The sequence below is a fragment of the Augochlora pura genome, chromosome 9 (assembly GCF_028453695.1).
Source record: "Augochlora pura isolate Apur16 chromosome 9, APUR_v2.2.1, whole genome shotgun sequence".
Taxonomy (NCBI): Eukaryota; Metazoa; Arthropoda; class Insecta; order Hymenoptera; family Halictidae; genus Augochlora; species Augochlora pura.
Genome location: NC_135780.1, coordinates 13,763,322 through 13,788,706, shown reverse-complemented (window position 1 = coordinate 13,788,706; position 25,385 = coordinate 13,763,322). Strand labels below are relative to the sequence as shown.

Sequence of the window (25,385 nt, the reverse complement as noted above, 5' to 3'; positions counted from 1 at the left end):
AACTTAAATAATAATTTGTATGATATTATAAGTAAGTAATACCTAAAAATAAATATATGTTAATGTTCTGTCGATAAACAGTTGACAAAAAGGAGTACATATCTTATTTTTGCAATTAACAATCGGCTGATTAGAGAATTGGAAGTGATTATGTTGAAATAGTAACGAATCTAACAAAACTGTGTCTAAATAAAGAAATAACAGGCAAACTTGAACATAAAATATCGGGAGCCCTGATTTAAGAGGTGTAAGCTACGGCCCTGTGTGCTGAACCCTGATTGGTCGAGGGGTACACTAGGGGGAGGTAAAAGAGATTCCATGATGCTTTGCGCGGAATCTGAGTCAAACGGAGCGCAAGTCATAGCTCTCCCTTCTCCATTCGGCGGCCGATCAGTACGGACGTGAGAGTGTAGTTAGCTCGTGCAGTGTATTTAAATATTCCTAAAAACACGATCTCAAAGTTGTGTTTTTAAGTGTTTTCTTTAAAAGAATTAAAGAAATCAAAAAACATGGCCGATCAGGAGAATAAGGACTTCAGCGAAGATATCGCAGATCAAAATTTCGAGCAGAACGGCGAAGCGGAAAACGGCGGCGGGGACGCCGCAGAAAATGGCCCAGAGTCGCAGGAGGACAGGTAACCTTTTTTTCTCCTTAGATCAATACATTCTAATCAAATGTTAACAAAAATCGATTTCGATTCGCTCGATATTTTGATATACGCGTGAATTTTTCCAAGAAAGCTTACCATATAGTAAGAGTTGCTTCGCGCGATATGATAGTCACGAATGACAAAATGGCGGATGCGCGAGGTTCCGAAAATTGTAATCCGTTTCCATCAACCACGAAGCGTGCGTTATTACCACCTTAGTTAATTGTTTTTAAATCGCTGCAGAGTGGAGAATTCGTAGGTACTAATCGTTTTTCTTTGCTGAACACTTTAGAAATAATAAGAAAATGGAAATGAGTCAAACAAGTAGGAATGCCGGCCGCTAGTTGAGAAAGGGCGCGCCCACGCATTGTCCTAAAATCAGCGACGCAGCGATCAGAAATTCTAATAATTAAATATAAATGAGTATTCCGTGTATGCTTGGGCTCGCTTCTTCTCATCTTATGTTACGAATACATTGTGTATCACGTTCTCGAGAATTTCGTTTCCACGCACGAACTTTCTCACGTATTAGTGCGTCAAGATACAATTTTAAATAATATTTTTTAATATAAATATTTAGATAATTCAGGGAGGGTAATAATATTTTATTACTTGGATGGTATCGTGATATTTTCTTAGTAGTATTTAATAGATTGTAAGATTTGTTGGTGGCTGGTGGCACACAGCACCTTGGCCTTTCCCCTTTTTCAGCGAAACAAGATGAGCTGGACGATTTGAGCACCGAAGAGTTTATAGTCTGACGTTGATGTACGGAATACACAGTTTTCATGTAAATATTCTGTGATACTACAAATATACATTCGCTCCTATTTTCTGTTTTTCATTGTCGCAGCATATATTTTGAGTTTTATACTAAAGGGATTCTACTTTTTTTTTAACTTACATCCCTACAGCTTTGGATTATCGCAAACTTCTTACATAGTTTGGGGTATGTTTTTGCATATATGGGTAAGCTATTTTTAGATTGTAACTTATAGAAGTATTTGACTTTAGCCACATTAATTTCTGTGGTCTCACTAAGCTACGTGTGGGGTAAATGTTTACCCCAACAACTCTGTTTTAAAGCAGCTTTTCTCTAAGGTTTATTTCTTCTAATTTTGTGTGCCGAACAGAGTTGAAATCTTTTAGAAACGCGCATATGAAAATAGATTTAGAAACAACGTCTATAACGTCTAGAAAACCGTGATTGTTAAAATATAATTCAACCATCAAATATTGAAAGTATTTGAAACGAAGGAAATGTTGCTGTTAATATTAAACGTTTTAGTTTCGTTTCAAGGGTTAACGTAGCATGTGTGCATTTTTTTTATTATTAAAAAACAATGTTTTGTTCCTACTTTGTGCAATATTTCAAATCAAACTCATTTTATCACTATGGAAATATTCGATGAATTAAAGTGATATTAGTTCCAATTTACTTATGTAAGTAGCATATTTATATCACATAAATTATCTTATATTACAAACGCACGAATCACGTGGAACAAGAACTAGTTATCGTAAATTGTCGACGCGTAACTTTTAAAATGAATTTTAAATTTTCTATTCTATTTAAAGTAGACTTGTAAATTGATTTATTTAAATAATTTTGGTGAAAATATTGCAAGTTATACTTTGTCTTCTTTTCCGAGTGCTATAATCGATTAAAGAATCACTGAACTAGAATTCTACCCCACATGTGGCATAGCGGGTTAAAATAACATAGGGAAAGACGATGTAACCTTCAAATTTAAAAAAAGAAATAGATTTGTTTACAATGTTACGGAAGAAAGAATTGAATCAAGCATCGAATGTGGAAATCTTTTCTGCCATCGTTTATCATTGCGTTTAAACTATAATAAGAATTTGGAGGTGTGCCTCCTCTCACCCTGAGTATTGAAATAATTAGGTGTGCGTGTAAAAGGACGTGATTCCTATGCATAACGTAACAGAAGGAAATAACTACCGGCTGGCATTCTACTTTTCATTAAGAGAACTTTTAATATGTAGAGGAAAGATGAAGATAAATGTTGCATGTTGTTTCATTTTTGGAAAATTAAGATAAGGTATCTATTATACATATATAAGAATAAGTATTAGTTGTAACTTTATATGTGCTGTTGTTGCGAGGTATACGTTTATCTGTTTAAAATTTTGTAATTTTGTGTAAACTCCTTATTTCTGCTCTCCTACCTAGTTAATTCTACTCTAGTTTTGTAATTGATGAAAAGAAGTTGTGATTCTCATGAGTGAACAAATTTGTGTACATTACACGCAAATAATATAATTGTAATATTTTTATAGAGTGCGTATAACTTTGAAATGCATTTTTGGCCAGCTGAGTCTTCCTCATTGATTCATTGCAGCAGAATTCTGGTTGTTAGTCAATTGCATATGATTGACCAATATGTACGCTTACCTGGGATCTGTGAACTGAAACGTGTGAAGCCTAACAATTGACTTCTGAGTCTGAATTATTGTGAGAAGTCAACGTCAAGTTCAAGTCCGTCATGTTTCGTCACAACACAAGCACTGGAAGTCGAGTCAAATAACGTCAGAGTCAATAAGTCTCGCACAGACACACACTTGCCTGCTGGGTCACGCGTAGAGTAATTTCTGATCCGATGTCAATGCTGTTTGGGCGTGATCAAAGCACAGAGTCACTAGGGCCAATGCAAAAACCTCCGATAGGTCGGAATGCCATTAACCCAGTTTATGTGGCTTGGTCTGCAGGTGGCAAACGACCCAGTGCGATTATGGCGGGCGGCTCGCAACCGGCTAACCGTGACCCGACCAACAACTGATTACCGGCGAGTGACTGGTGCCTACGGTATTTATCACCAGCCCTAGATGATATACAAAAAGATCAATCTAAGTACAGACAACTACCATCACACTGCCAGAAAAATGAAAAATATTGCAGCTAATAAATTGTATTTGTATATGAAAAGGCTGAAAAGTATATCAGGACTTGAGACATAATAATATTTTGCTGACAACTAAAGAAAGAGAGAGAGAGAGAAATAAAATATATATATATACATATATACATAAATATAAACGTCCAATATTGTGTGCATATATAGATATTATAAAAATTTCAAGAAGTGACCATCATTAACTTGTAATGCAGAAACAATTTTTTTAGCTTTTTAATAGAGTTGCAGTCTATCTACCATATGCCAATTCTTTGGGCCAATCAGCAGTCAGAGTTCAACTTGGAAAAGTTAAATCTTATTTCCTTTAGGAGCAGCCGTATGTCAACTGGAGTTGTAACTATTGTTCGGGTTCACATGAACGTCATCAAAAGTACTTTGCTCTCTCATTGCATTAATTTTTACATATATATATATATATTATATACACTTTTTTCCAAGTTTTTCCTTTCATTTTTTGTTGACAAGCACATTCATTTGAAGTTTAAGTCAAGGTCTATGTGGTGTGCAAAGCAGTCTTCTCATGGTTATTTCTCATAATCCTATGTTTCTTGTTAAGGACGAACACTCGTATCTTTTGTATGATAAGCTTATTATCAGTGAGCTAATTTATTCTAGGAATGGTATGTTCGTATTAATATTGCAAGTTTGAATTGTAAGATAATATTTTTATTCTCGTAAAAATATTTTTCCAAATTTTAAGAGTAGACATTAATGTAGGTCACTTAATCAACTGTAGAATACATTTATATATGAGCATATATTTATATATTCTTAAGAAGCACTTAATAAATTACTTCTTATATTACCTATTAAATAAAATTCCTTACCAAAATGTCTTTAAGAATTTATCCAGTGCCCCTTTTCCGAATGATATACTGGTTTACTACTGGTTCTCTATTACATTTTGTGTATATTGTCAATACTAAATTTTAATATTTTAACTCTGATTCTAATTTTTCCAGGGGTCAAGTCAAAAACTCCTTTTTTTTTTAAAATATAACTGGAAATTATTTGTAACAAAACAAATTTTTGCTTCAATCTTAGTCCTTAATAATGTCAGAAAAGTTTTAAGATCAGTTTATTAAAATTCATTACATTGCTTTACAGGTCAACCGGAGGTAACCAGGATTCCTTGAATGATAGGTACATTAAATATTTATTATTTTATTTTTTTTTTTGAGTCTGTGCATGGCAGTGAGTATTGAAAGAAGGTCATATGTTAGTTCAACACGATTAAAGTACAGCAATAGCTTTTTTTCGACAACCATAAAGTTTTCCAAGAGTTTAGAATTTTCATAGGAAATAGAACATTGTTTAAATGTTTCATTTTCGTGTTCCATATCATTGAACAATTATTTTATTTTATTTTTTTGCAGGAAATTGTTCGTTGGTGGACTCAGTTGGGAAACTACAGACAGTGAGTATCTTTTTGTTTTTTCAAGATCGTAATTTTTCTTTACAAGTTGTATACGTATAATCTGCACAGTTTTCGATATTCTTTCAATTCGTATTTTTATAGCACAATAATTTCTAATAATCGTTACTTTAAAACGGTGTGTGTAGTCTGAATTAAAAACCTTTTAAATAAAAAATATAAACAATGATGTTTTAACTTAGGACACCTTCAGATGACATTAAGTCATATGAGATAGATTATGTACTAACTGAGTTTATTATTTTAAAATAAGTCAATTGCGAATACAATTTTCATTTTATTCTCAATCCTTAAATAAACCGATTGATTTTCAGAGGAATTACGAGACCATTTTGGAACCTATGGAGATATCGAAAGCATCAATGTGAAGACAGATCCTAATACAGGTCGTTCACGAGGATTCGCTTTCATTGTATTCGCAAAAGCTGAATCGCTCGACAAGGTAAACTAATAAAACGACATAATTATAAATCCTTTGCACTAGAGTTGCGTCTTTAAGGTGCCAGTAAAAATTTGTATATCATTTCAAAATAATATTAACATTATCGAGCTCGTTTAATATTTTTGAGAAACAGTGCAAAGGGTTAATAGTGAAATAATTCAATAAACTGTAATGTAGAATGTATTGAATCTTTGTGTAACCAGCTAAGTACCTTTTTCTATACATTTCTTTATTTCTAATACTAATATTCTATATTCGTTTTGGTTGCTAACACAAGGATTTAATAAGTTTCTTTTATTTGAATGATGATATTTTAATAGTCAGTTCTGCTACTGAAATCTTGTTGAGGACAATCTATTTCTGAGGTTCATAATACAATATAAATTTACCAACACATTAATGATTATATATTTCATACGAATATTTAATATTTCTAGATTATGGCAGCTGGCGATCATGTAATTAACAACAAAAAAGTTGATCCCAAGAAGGCGAAAGCTAGGCACGGTAAAATCTTTGTTGGAGGTCTTTCAACGGAACTATCCGATGACGATATCAAAACATTCTTCTCACAATTTGGAACTGTAAGTACTTCATATAGTCTGTCTATATGTCAGATTTTGTTTAGCTGTGACGAGGAAATCAATTTGTTAAACAAATCGTATTTTTTATTTTAGATCGTCGAAGTAGAAATGCCATTCGATAAGACAAAGAACCAAAGGAAAGGGTTCTGCTTCATTACATTCGAGTCTGAACAAGTAGTAAATGAACTATTGAAAACACCCAAACAGACAATCAATGGCAAAGAGGTAAATGACAAAGTTTTAAATGATTGAATCAAATGCAATAATAATGATTCATTAACACGGTGCTAAAATGATGAATTCTTCTAAAAATAGGTCGATGTGAAAAAAGCAACACCTAAACCAGACGGAATGGGAGGGATGCGCGGTGGTGCTGGCGGTCGCGGAGGTCGTGGCGGAAGGGGCGGCAGAGGACGCGGTTATGGCGGTCAAGGCGGCTGGGGTCAAGGTGGATACGGCGGCGGTTACGGCCAAGGCGGTTATGGCGGTGGCTATGGCGGTGGCTATGACGGCTACGGAGGAGGCTACGATTATTACGGCGGTGGGTACGGCGGCTATGGTGGTTACGACTACAGTGGATACGGTAATTTGATTGATTATTATTAAAGAACTTACACGCGCTTATCGCTGTGTAGGATCATTTCGAAGAATTTGGTTTTTCCTTTTCATAATAATCAATGGCAGATGATTGTCTGCTGCTACCGTCCCAGTGTATTCGGCAGACGATAACGCAAACTTTACACTTATAAGTTATAGCTTTTATGTTCGACCTGTCTACCCTGTGTCTTTCATCCATTTTTTTACACTGTAATTTAGAGAATCTTAAGGATTATCTGAAATTACTAGTGTTCGTGGTCAGATAATTTATATTCTGCCACATATGTATACTCAGAATCTACATTATTAAATGTGTATGTTGAAAACCTATTTTATTTAATCGGATCGAATAATTCTAACGTCAGACAGATAAGACTAGATAAATTTTCTTTAATCATTAAATCACGTTATGAAAGTTCCTTTTTTTTGTTATTAATAATCACTCACTATTAATGGAAATGTAGAATGACAAATAATAATCCTTGGTTCTTGAATCTCAAAGTGTATCCGATTAGTTAAAATAAGTACTAATGTAATTTTCAAGTATTTAAAACATATGCATATGCGGTCATATATTAACCAAAAGTATATTACTTACCTGCCTATCCATCCAATGATTTACTCTAAATCTTACAAAAAGAATTGAACTTACATTATATAAATTATAATCGTCTGCCTCTATAGTACTACATCGTAGTACGTTGATGGAGTGACTAAAATTGGTATTGTATGTATGTATCATACAAAATGATGAAAGATGTATGATATCAATAATAGATGCTGCAGGGTGAGCGCTGGTTTGCAGGCGGATCAGCGATAATATTTATTTTTAAATGAATGCATATTGTTAGTTAAACTAAACACGAATTGATTCTAGTAAATGCATTTAAAATATTTTCAAAAATCAGATCGAATTCTATATAAAAAAATTAAAAAAGTGAACCAGCAACTCAAATACGTAGAAAATACATTCGGATTGTGTTTTTTTCCCTTTAAATAACTTTACATAGGATAAGCAGATTGTAGAAATAAATAGCTATATTTTTTATATTATTTCAATAATAGGTACATTTTTGTTTAATTAATTTCTCACTATATTATGTAAAGTGAAAACTATCATAAAAGCTATTATATCTTTATAGTAACAGTAATAAAATTATAAATCAATACGTTTAATCGATCAAGTATTTAAATAATGACGAGAGTATAATGCAGTGGTTAATATGTAAAAAAAAATGATAAAAAGATATAGTCACGTGGGTCTACGTTTTGTCATCGAAGCTCTTCAGTTTGAAACACTAAAAGTTTTCATTTTTACGTAGTATAGTGAAGAAATTACGAATTTAATAGGGGAATATAGATCTAATGACAACACAATCCGATTTGTATGATCCCTACTTCCAGAGGGTTGGATGTTTTTGAGCTGTGACCAAAAATTACCTTACATATTCCATCAAATTGATTAAGCTACGTTGTTTGATGCCTCATGAATACTGAATTTCTATATACATATATATACACACATACATACAAATGAATGTGGCATTGATAACAAATTTCACAAAGCCAGGACATCATATGATATGTAACAGTGAATGTGTGAAGGACAACACATTTTTTAATTCAAATACATTAGAAAGAACTGAGATTTTTGTCTAACTCGAATTGAACTGACATGTGTTTTATATAGAAAATTCATATCCCTTTTTGATAACACTTTGAATTATGTCCATCGCAGAATATAGTATACTACATATTCACGATTTCTTCGTAACACATACAAATATTAATATTTCATACGTTCACTGATTGATGTCAGTGAATTTGTAGATCGGATTCTTTTCTACACTTATATTCATTTTTGTTCTTTTTCCGTTAATTAAACTTTGCAAAACACATTTACGTAAAACACACGCAGTCACTGTAACATAATTATATGTGAATTTACAAAGTGTAGAAAACATTAAAGTAAAACTACACAGGACGATATATCGTGTGAAATGGTATTAAACCTTAAAATCCTTGCTTTTGAGTCCTGTCAGTCCCAATGTGCATGTTTTACTCTACATTTCACGTAACCTCCTCTTTCATGAACAATTAACATTTTTCTTTCACAATAATTATATACACTCGCAATGATTGTGGTTTTTACCTGTTCCTTTTGTTAATTGTCTTTCATTATCTTCAGCATGATTATTAAGTTACTCATGAAAGAAGTAAAACATTTCATTCTCCATTAATCAGATTACAAACTATATTCGTTTGAATATTATTTCATGGTACAAGCGCCCCATAGATGTTTTAATTTCTACACAACATACACTCGCGTGTTCGACCCTGCACACACTTCCTTTCCCTGGGACTGTGGTGAATCATTCCAAATTTTACACTGAAATACCTCGTCACAATAAAAAAGTTTAAATGCATGTCACTTTGATGAGTCATTCAAATAGAATTCAAATGATTAATATCAGAAATTAATGAACAGCAGCCTCTGCACTTGTTATTATACATTGGATGTGCAAACAATGAACCCTTTGGAAGATAACATTATCTTCTAATATATAATATTACATTTGATGTTTTCAATAGTTTTCAACTTAGACATAAATATTTTTCTTCAAATACCGGCAAAAAGATAATTATCGTAGAAATATTTTAATATAGAAATAGAAGTATAATTCTGCCGGTACATGTTAATACTGACCCCATTGTCTCTTGTACCGTGTGTTCCATGAAACGCAGACGGCTATGGCTATGGCGGTGGTAGTTACGATGGTGGCTACAGTGGTGGGCGCGGTGGTGCACGCGGTAAAGGTACGCATTAGCGTTCCTTCTCTATTGTTTTTGTATTTCCCCGTCCGACTTTGCTGGCATAAATCATATCCATTATTATTTTTCATCAAACATATCCCCTACCTCGTTTATCTTACACCTTTGTCATCGTTTCCCCCAGTGTTTTCTTTCAGTATGTGTGTACATGTACGTGTGGTCATATGGAACTTATATTTTATTATATTTATAGTATCACTGTAAAACTGAGAAGAAACTTCCAATATTTCCTGACGTGCATTATCGATCAATGCACGAAGAGAAAACGTTTTTCTTCCTTTTATGTATAAATGTTTCCATTTTATATAATCCATTCCGTACATATTTAATTTTCAAATCACTTGCAACATAGTTTATTTTCTTTAACCAAACGAAGTCAGAATTGTTTGGGTCATTTTAATACAATAATAGTACTTTAGGCGATGTAAATTCACATTTTTATATATTCATTTTGAAATGAAATCAAAATTTATTTCCTCCATTAAAGTTTTAAATATGATTTGGTTAATTTCTTATAGACATAATATGACTTAATATGTATATGTATCATTGAACGTTTTATTACAGGCTATATATATTATATAAAACTCTTCTAGCGAAAAGGTAAAACTAGTTTCGACTATAAAGAAACGACAATTGTAAAATGAGATCCAGGATTAGTCGTATCAGTCGCACTGGAATCAGTAAAAATGAAGTTTGGTTAAAGAAAATTTCTGATAGCAATAATTATACTAGCGCGTTTAATAACGTTAAGTCCGAAAAAGTTAACTGTATATTGTGTACGTACATTATATAAGATACACGCTCAAGAATATAATAATAAGAGAGTGATTGAAGAAACAGAACTAAATATAAGTTCTATAATTCTCGAGAGCAAACATGTTAGTTATCAGTACTCCAAAATTACTCATCTTTATGAAGTTCGATGAAAATGATTTTGATCATTACTTCCTTCAATTATTTCTGTTAATTGACTGAAAACAACACTGTTCCTTTTATTCAAACAAACATCCGAGTGCATGTTCGATTCGATCAATCTTTTTCATCCACACAATGTGATACACAGACGTCGACAACAAAATTCAATTCCACATTACACTGCTAAATTCATCTCATCTTAGTTTTCATCATCACATCCTTAACCTTAAACATTTCTGGTTATTTTGTAGAAATAGTTTCAATTATTCTTAACAGTAGCATATATAAAATCACGTACTGTTTGAACAGTATTTAAGAATTAGTTAATTTAGGATTAAAATAGAAATTTATTTAAGGTTATCCATAGATTACTTAAGTAACTCGAATGCTTTAACCATGTATTCGACACAACCTCTTAGTATTCCAGCATACGAAGATCCCAGAAATGTGTAAGGAGAAAAGGAGAGTTTGAATCAGAACGCAGCCTGCAGCTTACTACCTTAGCCTGTAGCCTCTATGTAGATTCTTTGTAGTTTTATATCCATTACGTTAGTCTGTATTTTCATAGTATATTTATTCTGTTATTGATAGAAGTGTGCGTGCGTTAATTTCTATATAAATAGACCTTTTTTTGTGCGGTCTTTTTCAATAAAAAAAAAAACGGTGGGAAGGAAGGAGGGGTTGGTAAACCAAGTTACTGGACTAACGTACGTCATGGGTATTGTTTCAGGAGGCTCAGGCTTCGGCGGAAAGCAGAGGGGAGGTGGTCGTCAGAACCAAAGGCACCAACCCTATTAATGGAAATCATTCATTGCGACCGCAATGCAATTTGCATTGTAACCGCTGGTGAGTCATCATAGCTTTCCTCTGACAGCTATAACTTCAGTATCAACAAAACCTGTCTTTTCCTTTTCCAATATCATTTACAACGGCTTCGAATATAGTTGTCCATACTAACATGTACAAGCGTATATCCTCCCTCCCCCTAGACTCATTATCCTACACATGGTGAACTCGTATTGTTCTGTCAATAGCCAGTTGTTAATAACAAACAATTAATTGTACTTATTACTATGAGACAGTAGTTTACGAAAGTAAACCATGATGTGTAATGTACCAAAATAACATTACATATGTCTACACATAAAATTAAATGTTAGCTTTCAGGAAAAATGTAACTGCACTGTATCTGTGATAGTACTATTGTCACATTATTGTCCACCCTTTTCTTCGATCTAATTATTTTCATGGGATAATACCTTGATGCTCTATCGTTGTACGTAAATGAATCGTCAAAGTTATTTTTTGTATCAGGATCAAATAATTTGTAGTCGGTATGTTTTCAGCTAATTACAGATGTCGTAAAAAATTTGTAATATATTTATATTCCAAGAAATTTCCAAACATTTAATGGACGTACTTGTTCTCGGAAAAATCATTGTTACTTTTACATAAAATAAAATGCATATTATTTCATAACGAATTAACTCTGAATTGAAAATGAAACTAAATCATTTACATTTATTGCTCCGATCGTAAGCATTTTTAGCACATCCCACTGTTCTGTTGGTATGGACAGCCACTTTTAGATCCATTATATTTATTTATGTGACTACAAAAAGATGTTTAATGTTAAGAAAGTTACGGATGATTAAAATATTTAATTTTATTATTTTCTTTTCAGGTTTCCTGTCCTACAACAAATCTCATAACTCGTTAAATCATCATTCCATTAAATCACGCCACTTTCAACCAGATTTTCAACAACGCAGATTACTGCCGCAAAATAAAACGAACCATCAGGAGTCACGACAGAAACTGTAATAGCGTCACGTCTTGCGTCTAGCAATACATCTGCATTATCAAGACAGAAAACAAAAGCAAACATATATACATATATATATTATATATATATACATATAGATTCACGATGCTTTCTTCCATCTCTCGTTTACCCTTTTGTACAAAGTCGAAAATGCTTCATGTTTCTCATTGGTCTCTCATTTTTCATCTTATTTATCACTTAATTTTTTTTTTACCGCGATATACGTTACGTGATTCAACGTAAGGCACTGTCGTCTAGCAGAACGCTGGAAAAAATTTGTGGGGAATTATTAGCTCCGTATATATGGATAAATGTAAGATGTAAGTTGACGTTACACCTTACGATGAAGTATTGTAACGTAATATGGAACGTTTGTGCAAATGGGAAAGCAAAAGATGATAGGAGATAATTTAAATACAGATACATATTAGGAAGAATCAAATTTTCTCCATCACCATTTAGGGACTGTTGAGAGACGAGCAATTTTGTCCCTATTTTCAATAATAAGATTATTTTAATTTGTTCGCTATGTTTAAAACTAAACACACAATCATTGTTTATAATGACTGTGTGACATATGTAAAAAGATTATTGCTTCCTTATTGATAAGAGAAAATAGGATAAAATAAATTCACTTTGTGTACATAAAATATCTCTCGCGTATGTTTGTATTTGTGTTAACCTATCCTAATAATTTAATTTTCGAAAGGGAAAGAACTATGATTTGTACACAATATTTTAAAACATAGCGAACGAACGTTTATACACTAGATTTAAAATAAGACTGACACGGAGGTTTAGTGTGTTTTGTATTACAAACAATATTTTGCTGATTCTACTACAGTACATGTACCAAGCTAGATGTACATTCTTTCAGTTTCAATTACACTCAAGGAATAGCACATGTACATTATATATATCGACGATTTCATTCTAGGCAAAGAACATCGTAATAAGGTTTTTAAAGTGAAAGAAAATATTGTATTTTTCTCAAATTCAACACTGTTCCATGTCACAAAAGTATTACATTAAAAAAATTAGTGTAAAGTGTTGTGTTTCCTTAATTTCACTACTTAAGTACATATGTATTTCAAAAAAAAAAAAATTGTTACAAGATAGAAGTAGCGGTCAAATTGAAAATAATTTATGTATTTTCCTATGACTTTACTTTAATTTGATTTAGGCAGATAAACTATACACGAAATTACGAAATTTTTATCTTTTGATATTAATTTTTTGTGCAATTTAGTAGAAGAATCATTGATGCAGTAAAGATTTTGTACCTAAGTTTGAATAGCTAAATGCTAGTGTTAAAAAAGGCCTAAGTTGTAAATTGTCAATTTCTTTTCTGTTACACTAACATATATTTATAAATATTACACTCCCCATATACATTTCATATTCTAACACAATTTTAGCATTTCAGTCTGTATAAAACTGCGTCTGATTTAATTTACGTTAAGAATGATATGAAGAATCAACACTGCTAATAAAGCAGAATTGTTTTATGTATTTTTTTTAATATTTAAATTTGCTTTAGTTATATTGAAATCATATTGCGAATTGTAAAGATACTTAAGTACTTTAAATTTATTTGTGCATTCTTATATATTGAATAATATACACTAATATATCAATAAAAATGATTTTTTCAATAATATAATGAATCAAAATATTTGAAATTATTATTATATTATTTTAATCGACATCCGCATGTAACTCTCAGTTATTATTAAGTTCTAATCGAGTCTAGTAAAATTTTGTAATGAAACTAGAATAATTATGTTACCTTAACAAAAATGGAAATATTTTAATTCCATTTGCAATTTTTTCTTAATTTAAAATATAATCTTTGGACTGTAAACAATGAACAACAATTAAAAGTGTTGAATCAATTTACAAACTCTGTCGACAATCTTTCAATTGTTTTTTCTTTCTTTCGTTTTATAATCTATAAAATATACAGCTTTACAGTACGGTAAGTGTCTAAAATGATGTATGTGTAAATATACAGGAAACAAAATGTAATTTTGTTGCGTAAATTATAATTATACCTCATACATAGAAATGGTATAAATAAATTTTATTTTTCATTACTGTTCCCTAAAATATCTTCTATTTTCTTGACAGAAAACGCTGGTTGAACAAAAGTCTATCCATTAAAAATTGTAGTAGATTAAAACTGAAATCTTATTTGTATTTTGATTTTATTTCATCTTGCAGGAATATTTTATAATATTATTATGATTCATACAGAAATATTGGAAATAGATTTCGCAAAATTATCATGTAGTAAACAAAATACGTAGCAGCTTTAAGTTTATCTCGCTACGTAGTGACGTACGTATACGTCGTACTCGATACTTTTTTTTTACTTCATCGAAATCATCTATCTCATTGGAAGCGAACCTGTTTACCATTTTTCTAATTGGTTCGTTGTCCATCGAACAACTATCTCGCCAATGAAAATCGTAGCACACGAGGGAACTATGCTACTAGGACTAAATCAGTTTACAATTGTACTTTAGTTCTTCCGACGTCCGCAAAGCTTCGGCTTGACTATAAGAGTGAGCCATCTTTCTACGACCGGTGCTTCTGTGCAGGTTCCGCTGCATGTGCTGACATCAAGGTGCTCGGAGGACTCATACATTGAATTGTTTTTATAATTACCATTATTGTGAACTGTTGTTACCCACGCGAGCTTTCCGTTATCGTAGCAGCTTCTTATTCCGCCTGGAAAAACCAGTGATTGTATCGGCTAGAAGTGGTTCTGTCGGGTGAGTCTAGAACGCCATAAGATCTGTGTTCTTTCATTCGACTACTCGGAGGGAAGAACTCAAAACGAAAGCGAACATGAGACAAGGGACTTATTACCAGATACAAACAATATATACTGTTCCCTCGATCGAGCGTTCTCGTATTTAGTTAAAACGTGTTCGAAGTATCACGTTGGTCTATCCAGCGTTATGGATTCTTGAGCGAAGAAAAATCGCCATGCTTGCTTGTACAACCCGGGCGGCCCCCTTGTGCTCGAATTCTTGCACAGTACACGAGTGAAGAGATCTGCTTGTTTTCAAGCAGCTCGATTCAACGCTACTTTTCCAATTGATTTCAGTTTATGCAAACACGTGTCTTAATAGGCGCGCTAACGATTGAACAAACTTTAATAGAAAATTGTTGAAATTGAATGCTGAAACTCGGTGTTCGAGTTTTTACTCTGTTTATCGTCTGTGAACGATATAGTTATACATACATACATATATATATATATATACATATGTACGTATATATATATTTTTTATATATATATATATGCATATATACATATGTACGTATATATAAAAATATATATATATGTATATATTTATATATATATTTATGTATATATATATATATATGCATATATTTGTGTTTGTTTTGCAGAGCATAGAATTATGTGGTAGTGAATATAAACAATTGCTCCGAAAAAAATTCTGTACCAAATACTGTTTTTAACTTTCCTTTATTATCCTTTAAATATTTCTCTACTAAGCACATCACTCTCGGGTGATATTCGGAGAGCCACTTAGATTGATGTGCGATTAATGCACATTTCGTCGAATTGTACTTTTGTTTTTTTTTCTTTACGCAAATATTGTGTAGTTTAGCGCTTTTCTGTTAAAATATTTGAGCGCATGAATTATTAAATACAGTTCGTATTTTCAAGTATTTTAATATTACCTTTGATTAATAAAAAATATTCAAATGTATAGATTATATCAGTTTATCTAAAATTTTAAATAAAATACATTATTCGAAGTTTTCGAACAATAAACTTTCTTTGTTTTCTTAGTTTCTGTATGCATTTATTTCTATTAATTTTAAAGAAGAAGTACCATAATGGTACATTGTAACTATTAGTGAAAATATGTAATACAAAAAATATACATTTTTCTATTTCTCTTGAACTATTAAATAATTACATTATTTTAAAAAAAAGTGGAAATTTTGATAAATTAGATCTTACTACTGTATAATTTCAAAGTTGTTTCTTTGATACAATCTCATTTCTATTTTTTCCCTAAAGATTTATTGGTATCCATTATATTATTTATTTTACATCTTAAGAAAGAAAATTGTAGAAGCTTTGTTTCATATAGTTTTCAAACAAGAGGAGTTTAGTAAATTAAAATTTGACCCATAGTCTTTATTTGTTTGTTACAGGAATTTTTTAATCCTGCATTCATCGCATAAATTTTCCATTGCTATTTGAGCCGAGCATTACTTTAGACGTTAGGAGTAAGAAAATGGTCATGGAGGCGTCCCCTTCTCCGCAAAATGTCGGTCGTGAATTTGTCCGACAGTATTACACCTTACTTAATCAAGCTCCTGCACATCTCCATAGGTAATTTATTGTATTATCTTGCGTTAATATTAATTGTACCATTACTATCTTTGTTTACATAAATGTTACAGGTTTTACAATCAACATTCTTCCTTTGTGCATGGAGGATTAGATTCCAATAGAGAATCGACTCCAGCAATTGGTCAGAAGCAAATACATCAGAAAATTCAACAACTAAATTTTCGAGACTGTCATGCCAAAATAAGTCAAGTTGATTCGCAGCTGACTCTTGAGAATGGTGTTGTTGTACAAGTGAGTGATAATCATACATAAATGTAATTATTATGATCCAAAAATTGATAGCAGGTATACAAATAGAAAAGATGATCTATAACATTTTAAACATTTGTACATAGGTTAGGAATAAACCCTTTCAAGATTGATTAGATGCATACCAATGCGGCTTCTGCAAAATGTGTTAGGATATTTCAATGTGTGTCAGACTTTAATTGTAATCAATCTCATTTACCAAACTAGTATTTTATTAAAGCACTAGTGGTATGATAAAGTGTTTGTATATGCAATACATTTCAAAAGATGTTTACAATTACAATGTTTCATCATAACTATAGATATGATCTAAACAATAAGATTTCAATGTGTATTGATCCTATGTTATGATCATAAGTTTTTTTTTTCTAAAAAGCGTGCAAAAAAGCGATTATTAAAATATATCGCTATTATTATTATTATTATTATCTTAATTGTTATCGACTTCAGTGTAGTACTAGCAATATTTATTGCTGCATGCAAATGTTAAGCAGATAATTAAATAATTTGTAACTATGATAACACTGTTTTGACAGTCCTCTATATTAAGTAAATGTAAAGATAATGTAATAGATACTTTCAGTATACTGTTTATACTTTAAAATAGCTTAACGTCCAAAATTGATTATTTATTATATTTAATTATTTATAGGTGTCTGGTGAACTGTCTAATGCGGGGCAACCAATGCGTCGCTTTACACAAACCTTCGTGTTGGCGATTCAAGCACCAAAAACATATTATGTACATAACGATATATTCCGTTACCAAGATTTGATCTTTCCTGACGAGGAGGAAGCTGATGTAGGTGGTGTAGAAGGGGGTGTAGGTGAGTCCGGTGAAAGGGAAGGGGAGGAGGGAGGGCGTTCTGAGCCCGAGGAAGATGAACATCAAAATCAAGGGCAGCAACTTTCAGCACCAGCTACCTCTACCGAACCGCAAGTCCAGCCACCGCTTATTCCTGCACAACAACCTGTACTTCAACAACAACAAATGTATTACGCACCGCCACCGCAACAGTCTCATGTTAGTACCGTGCCTTAAATGAAATAACCAAGTAAAATGATGATACCAATTGAGATTATTGTTTTAGGTACTACCGGTAATGCAACAAGTCCTAAACGGTTCGGTTCATGAAGAAACCTCATTAATTAGCCAGCCACCGCCACAGCAGCAGCAACAACAGCAACAGCCGCCGCCGCCGCCACCTGCACAGCAACATCAATATATTAATGAATCTTCATCACAGGCACAATTTGTACCAGAAACGGAATTAGACAGCTCGACTGAACAACAACCATCTGAGATCGAGCCACAGTCTCAGTCCAATGAAAGTCGTGAGCAGCCTGAAACTGAAACGTTTAATACGACTACTCAAGAGTCTGAACCAGAACATCAGGTGTCGAGTACAAACGTGACCAGTAGCGGACCAAAAACATACGCCAATCTTGTGAAGTCTTCCCCAAGTACTACTGGTGCTATTAGTCCTCAGGCTCCTAAGTTGTCTATGTCACCGGTACATATTTGATTTGATCATAATCTTTTTGAGATTGAAATTAATCGATTCAGATAGAAAGATAAAATTTAAATTAATATTTACAGCCTCCGATGACGAACTTGCGCTTGGATGATAGATCGCCATTGCATCCTTCTAATAGCGGTCCAGTACTTGGTTCGTCAGCTACTATCTCCACACCTCAACAACAAACCCACAGAGTTGGGAATCAACAACCACAGCAACATCAACAGCAACGGGCGCCAAGAGGAGGAGGCGTACAACGAGGTACGAGTATTTCTCGCAATAGTAAATACGTTGTTCGGTGATTGGTACGTATGAAGAGAACTGTGTAAGTTAAATACAAATATTAATCTAGACGGTGACCGCCGCGGTACAAGACAAAGTCAATACAGTGATGCGCATCAACTATTTCTTGGAAATTTGCCGCACAACGCATCGGAGGATGATCTGCGGCAAATATTCGAGTCTTATGGTAGGGTAGTAGACCTACGTATACATAGTAAACCGAATGACAGATGCAAAGGACCACAGGGAAATAATACAGGAAAAGTGCCTAATTATGGATTCATCACCTTTGAAGACAAACAAGTTGTTAGTATGGTGTTACAGAATCTGGTAAGTAAACCAATGCTTTTATTAGAAGTACGTTTACCGGAGCTTCTCTTTCATTGATGCGTTCACATTCTTCTACATTTTTTCTCGATTTCAGCCGATTTATTATCCTGCGGAGAATGGACAGAAATTAAATGTGGAGGAGAAGAAAGTCAGGCCTAGGGGAACGATAGACGGTAGTGGTGGCCGATTAAACTCGAATGACGGAAATATGAGGGCAATGGGTGGACAGCAACAGCAACAACAACAGAGAGGTCCTGGTATGTCTTTGAACCACGTGGTACATCACCTTGAATGACATTGGAGCGAATCATAATTATTCTTAATTTTCGTTAGTGTCATACCAATGCATCTAATTTCGAAATCATTCGACGTTAAAGTTAGATTGTTTTACTAATTTGCTGTAAGTAGTAACATTATATACCGTTGTATATACTCTTTCTTTTCTTTTACTTATTATTATTATTATTATTAACATTGTTATTAGGGGTAACATGATGGTCAAATTGTTAAAGGAGAAATGCTGGATACGGTGTTTGCGTAGATTATAGAAATATTAATTGATATTTTTCTTATCAGGTGGTCCCGGCGTAATGAGGGGTGGTCAACATGGAACAAGAGGTGGCCGAGGAGGATTCTCGCGGGGTGGTGACGGTGGAAGGGTGGGTGGCGGTGGAATGAGGCAACCCGGTAACCCAAGCAATCCAAGTTACCAGAACCGTCGCTAATATATACAGCAAGATTAATGGCACTCCCGAATTTCTTTCTTCTTGAACAAGTCACCGGTATATAACTACCATCCTCATTTCCAAAACACAAAATCCAAGACTATCTCGTATGCCACACGATGTGATTAAAGGCGCTATCCTTTTACGCTTAAAAAAACCATCGCTTGCATCGTTCGTCAAGCAACCGAACTATAGATGACGCAGCTCAAACTGTATGGACCACGAACTCGAGTGGGATCAATCGGGTCTATTGCATTTAACTATAAGTTCGTGGATAAGGGGATAAATCAACGTTCAACCTAGTTCGACGAATATTTGATGAGAAACGCTACGAGTTCGTCCTTCATACATCGACGTCAATCCACAGGACTTTACGATAGAAAAGTACATCTACATCTAATGCGTATAAACAACGAGTGACGCGTGATGATCATCCAGATTAGGAACGTGGGCGTGTCTCGTCTCCCAGGTTTCTTCCAAGTCAACACACCCGAGAAGCAAGCAATTGTTGCGAAGTTCTGGTGCGAAGTGCGGAAGGGAACTGTGACGATAGGACTAAGGGAAAATTAGGGACAGTGTTGGAGACGTACACAGATTACACACACTAGTAACTTTCGTTTTGTGATGGAATTCGTCATACACGTCGCTCCTTAAATTTTCTCCATTCGCAGGTTAGGAGACACAAGCGGTGCGAATTCCGCTTTCGTATAAAATAAGTCACGAGCCAAACTAAACGAAATTAATTACGAGAGGATACGAACCGTCTGAATTGTGAGAAATAACGTGTCGCACACTTCATATGCTCTCGAGTTAATTCATTGACTGCCGATGTGAAACGTTCCATCTACGAATTCTCGTAGAGAGGTCGGCAATAATGTTTATATAGGTGGTAGAGTTGCTCGGTGTTGGTTAAAACGAAGTAGAGAACTACGACTGCTCTGTGTTCGCATAACAAAAAGGCACAGTGTCGACTTTTCTCGTGAATCATTGGCCGATTATCAATCGACCGGTATCGATTGATAGTGGGACAATTAACCTTAGACTGCAGCTGGTCTCGCCGTTTCCCGAATCACAAACCACTTATGCTCCGCTTCAGATTTTTTGTTCAATTTCCTGTTTCTCGTGCATCTACTTTAACGTATACTCTTGCTTTTTATTTTTACGTTCATATTTGCCTGATTCGAATTTGCCACGTTTCTTTTTCTTTTCTTTTCTTTTCTTTTCTTTTTTCTCCATTTCTCAGGTTTCGACCTAAGACTAAATAATTTGATTTAAAAATTCCAATCGTTTAATTGTACATGTATTATGAATTTACATGAGTTTAACGGACTCTGGTGATCGCAGAACTCGCGACTGTTGATAGGAAGAGGGAAAGAGGCCTAGTTACTAAAAAAAAAAATTTTTAGCTTGGGCTATACCTACTTAATAAACTTTATTAAAATACTATAACTTTCTTCCCGTATCAATATGACTGGCGTTATTCTTGTAATTATTATACATACGTAAATAGAAATTCTTGGAAGAGTGAACAAAATCAGTCGAGAGTGGTAAATGTTATATATGAAAATATGAATGATTTTTTAGCTTGTACAGGGTATTTCAGAATAACAGACATTGATTCGACTGGTTTGTGGAGTTTGATGGAAACAATAAGTCCCCCTCCCCCCAGGAAAGAGATCGAACTCTGTGATCCGTTCATTGTACACATATTGTAAAATAATTTATATTTTAGAACAATTCTTTACTGCCGAAAAAACAAAAATCCACCTATAATAACATTAATTAATATCCATAAGCGGATATCCTAAGCAATTAAGTTATTCGTCATTTTACAATATGTAAGAATGTATCAAAATCTCAAGATAAAATGCTAATTTTGTAGGTATTTCTCGTATTCTTTCCTTTTGTAATAGTATTTATTAAGCCTCTTTATCTATACTTCTGAAACACCCTGTATATACGAGTGTACTAAAAGTAGATTAAAATAGAAATATTTGTTTCTAAACACGTTATTAGTTTCCATACGCTAATTAGAAGCACCTCTAAACTTTTTATAGAGCTACAACGTAAAAAAAACAAACAAAAAATGATAAATTCAGTACATGCACCCTATTATACATTGTCCAATGGAATTGAGGAAAACTTATTCCCTTATACCAATAAGTACATAATTGCCATAATTTATAGTACCATTGTCCTACCAACGTATCCAGAGAGAGAGAGAGAGAGAGAGAGAGATTAGAAACTCCAGTGGGGTATTCTGTCGTAATAAAATCTTTATAGAGAGCATGATTCACCGGTAACCACTCTGCCACAATTAATAGAATATTAGAGGAGACAATGTATTATTCCGTCTGTGATTATTCTATTGTTATAGAAAAGTTTTGCAGGTAATAATGGACCGTCGATGGTCATTCTGGCACAATTAATGCAATTACACGATAAGCAATTTAAATCATCTTATTATAATGAATAAAATAGCTGTTGACAGTATGACCCACCGATAGTCGATCCTGCTACAGTGAATGAAATACGAGAACAGCGTGCGTTATCTACCGGTGGTCATTCTATCATAACAAAGCGTTGTAGACAGCGTGACCCATGTGGAGCCAATCTGTTATAATTAACACGTCCGCAATCACCGTACGGTTAGAAAATTGGCCACAGAACAGCCCAAGCTTTTGTTTTTAACAGACGCAAGTGTGTGACGTTCGTTCGGCGGCTCTCCTAAAAAATCAGCGTGTGTCGCACGTATGTAAACGTGTATATGTGGAAACGAACGGTGTTAACGGAATCCTTGTATGCAACAGGACCTAATTTAGGTGTAAAATGAATTTTAGACTTTCGTTTTTCCGGCCTGGATGTACTAAAAAATATTAGAACAGAACGAGAAAGAAATATATAATGCAATTATAGAAAAACGAAACCTTTGAAATTTCTATTTACGACTGACAAAAATGTGAGTCTGCGATTGTTAGAGAAAGGACAGCACGCTATATTTCTGCGATCTATTAAGTCCATTGGGTAGAATTACGATTTCTTTTCTGTTTATATAGTGTTACAAAATTTCTCGCGTGAACGGTCAAGTCGAAACAGTGTAAAAAAGAGAGAGAAAGAAAAAGAAAAAGTCACAAGTGTAAATTGTTTTGTAAAATCATTGTGAAACGTTCGTTGCGCATATGACAAATTTATGTGCCATCTTGTATACAATCTCGCTCTGGCCCCAAAGTGTACACGAATCTTTGCGCTATTTTTTTCATGGCGATAACAAAACAGTGGGGGGCAACTAATATACGTTGATTGTACTAAATCAATTAAAGTAAAAAAAAAAAAACAGAATAATATGAATGAGAAATACCGTAAAGTACACGAGACGACTAAACCGCAAGATGCTACGACATTTAAGGCTGAAAACGTATGAAGAGTAATTATTTACGTTTTTCTTATCGAGATCTATTGAAGTGAAAAATTGTTAGGTAGTCTACACATTCGAACTTCCGCAATAGTTTGTATAATCGAATGCGTTACAATTGCTATGTCTGGGACGTAGCAGAGTCATCGCTGGTCCAACGCCAGGTTTACGTTGTACTCTATCCCCATTCCCAACTTGAATGTATTTAAAAATTAGACAAGGGCCTGACCCTTGCAAAAAGTTTTGTGTAACAAAAATTAATGTTTCTGAAACATTGCTTTTGTATCGTAGCGATGAAGCTGCTCGATCTCAGTCGTAGATAAAGATGCAGTTTCGCGTGATTGCGTTGCTAAATTGTTTCCATACTTTAAACGAAGCCTACCCTGCTTGAGAAACTACGAACAGACGAGTGACTATTTACTATTATGAACTGTAATGTAATAAATTTTCACAGCGAAATAGACGGTTATTTAATTGCAGTGCTTTCAGTGCATGCGACAAGTGTTCGAAATTTTATATAATTGGTCAATGATTGTTGCTAGTCTTGTATATCTCTAAGGTATGAGGTGTTCATAGTGCAACGTATTCCAATGTTTTCTCGGAAGAAATGTTTCGAGACTATAGGATCACGCGAGACCGTACCTTTATACTTGAACGAAAGCTGCAAATTTTTAGTGTGAATGTTTACGTTCTTAAGTAACTATTAATAATGATAATAATAATAATAGTAATATTAATAATAATGATGATAATATTAATAATAATAAGAGGAATGAATATAAGTGAACGAAGGAAAGGAATATGATGAAACACAAATAATTATAACAATATAATAATTAGAGGATGGCGATCAATAAGTTGTGAATTTTTGTAGCATACATTTTTATTTTACTGGCGCCCCACAGGTGCCGGTTTTTGTGTAAACAACCATGGACAACGTTGCAACAACAAACAAAAAAAAAGAACTAATGTTAAAGGAAAAATGACAAGAAACAAAAGTCAAATGTATTGTAACTTTTTGCATTTAGTATAATATACCTACCTTAACTACCAGTTCCCGTTAGTTTTTTCTTTATCTGTCTGAACATTACCGTTTCTTTGTAATTCTCGAAATTAGCCGGTAGTTGAGTTTAGAAATTTTAGTTTGCTGTTGTGTATGTGCGTGTAACAAACGTGTGATCAATGTTATTATTTGCAATGGTTAAATACGGTTGTATGAATAATGAACAATTACACCCGGCGGTGTTATTACGCTGCATGTAAAATATACGTAAACTAAAAAAAAAAGAGAAACAAATCAGTCACCGTAGAAACCGCTGAAAGAGAAACCCGTTTATACTGCGAAGAGTAATTGTTATTGTCGAGCAACAGTCTTAGAAACTGCTTTCAGGTTCATCGACTGATAAATACGCTCGTTTCTTTACCGATGAACGTGTGTACAGTTTTATTTCAATGAGAAATCGTTAAGTAATAGTCTTCAAACGCATACATATATAGGGCGTTTAATTTATTTTGTTCACCTACGGGGTACTCCATACATTTATCTTCTCCATCTAGAAAAACATTTCGGGAAGAGATTCATTCTCGTTCACGCGTAGGATTATTTATTCATCTCAATTGCCTGCGGTGTTTCATTTGTCTTGACGATTGTAAAGAAAAAAAAAGAAAACGGCACGTACAAAAAAGCTATGTTAAATATCGAAAATAAATGCTTCGGGACAAATGAAACACCCTGTCCTTGAACAAAAGAAATTAAACATCCTGCATGTGGTAAGCTAAAACGAAACGGTAAATGTGAATATACAATCCATAAATACTTGACATCAATCATTCACACATTCCTTATGTATTTCCATGGTGCACAAGAAGAAGATGAATTATATAAAATTGATATATAATAAATAAAATTAATTTCTTACTCAGAAAAAAAAAATAATTAGATGAGCAAGATCAATTAAGCAACTTGTATCGTAATGTACTGTTTGTATGCAAATATAAGAGACTTCTTCGTAATATACATATTTTCGCATCCGGTGGACAAAATAAATAAATTAGCCTGTATCTAGGACAATACGTGTGTTTTTCTTTTTTTGTCTATCAGAAATATCCCGCCAGTATTCTCTGATCGAAGCCGATTCCGTTTTTGGGGTCGATCGGAGGATTGCTCGAAGCAAAAAGAAAAGAAAAAAAAACGAAGCATCCAGATCCAACGGGGACCGCCGTTGCGTAATTTGTTGCAGT

At 33.5% G+C, this 25,385-nt stretch overlaps 2 protein-coding genes and 1 non-coding gene across 13 annotated transcripts; all 3 read left to right on the top strand.

Annotated features, from left to right (window-relative positions):
• Positions 1 to 354: 354 nt before the first annotated feature.
• On the top strand, positions 355 to 13,331 carry Sqd (RNA-binding protein squid). 10 transcript variants are annotated; one of them, XM_078189739.1, is made up of 10 exons: positions 355 to 634; positions 4,696 to 4,731; positions 4,965 to 5,005; positions 5,338 to 5,465; positions 5,903 to 6,049; positions 6,143 to 6,274; positions 6,365 to 6,590; positions 9,392 to 9,463; positions 11,127 to 11,242; positions 12,081 to 12,221. In XM_078189739.1, exons 1-9 carry the CDS (start codon positions 510 to 512, stop codon positions 11,192 to 11,194), a joined length of 975 nt encoding a protein of 324 aa, XP_078045865.1. In that variant the 5' UTR covers positions 355 to 509; the 3' UTR covers positions 11,195 to 11,242; positions 12,081 to 12,221. The 10 variants fall into 10 exon arrangements, with proteins under 10 accessions (XP_078045865.1, XP_078045862.1, XP_078045861.1 ...); XM_078189736.1 differs by having other exon boundaries at positions 6,365 to 6,632; XM_078189735.1 differs by lacking the exon at positions 11,127 to 11,242 and having other exon boundaries at positions 12,081 to 13,331.
• LOC144475458 (small nucleolar RNA snR61/Z1/Z11) lies at positions 5,763 to 5,832 on the top strand. Its single transcript, XR_013494874.1, has one exon. It is a non-coding gene; the product is annotated as a small nucleolar RNA snR61/Z1/Z11 (small nucleolar RNA).
• A 1,492-nt stretch (positions 13,332 to 14,823) lies between the features above and the next one.
• Rin (ras GTPase-activating protein-binding protein 2) lies at positions 14,824 to 25,352 on the top strand. Of its 2 annotated transcripts, XM_078190908.1 has the most exons (10): positions 14,824 to 14,998; positions 16,425 to 16,605; positions 16,677 to 16,857; positions 17,528 to 17,702; positions 17,790 to 17,899; positions 17,967 to 18,389; positions 18,476 to 18,656; positions 18,748 to 19,007; positions 19,102 to 19,264; positions 19,584 to 25,352. In XM_078190908.1, exons 2-10 carry the CDS (start codon positions 16,508 to 16,510, stop codon positions 19,730 to 19,732), a joined length of 1,740 nt encoding a protein of 579 aa, XP_078047034.1. In that variant the 5' UTR covers positions 14,824 to 14,998; positions 16,425 to 16,507; the 3' UTR covers positions 19,733 to 25,352. The 2 variants fall into 2 exon arrangements, with proteins under 2 accessions (XP_078047034.1, XP_078047033.1); XM_078190907.1 differs by having other exon boundaries at positions 17,528 to 17,899.
• Positions 25,353 to 25,385: the final 33 nt, after the last annotated feature.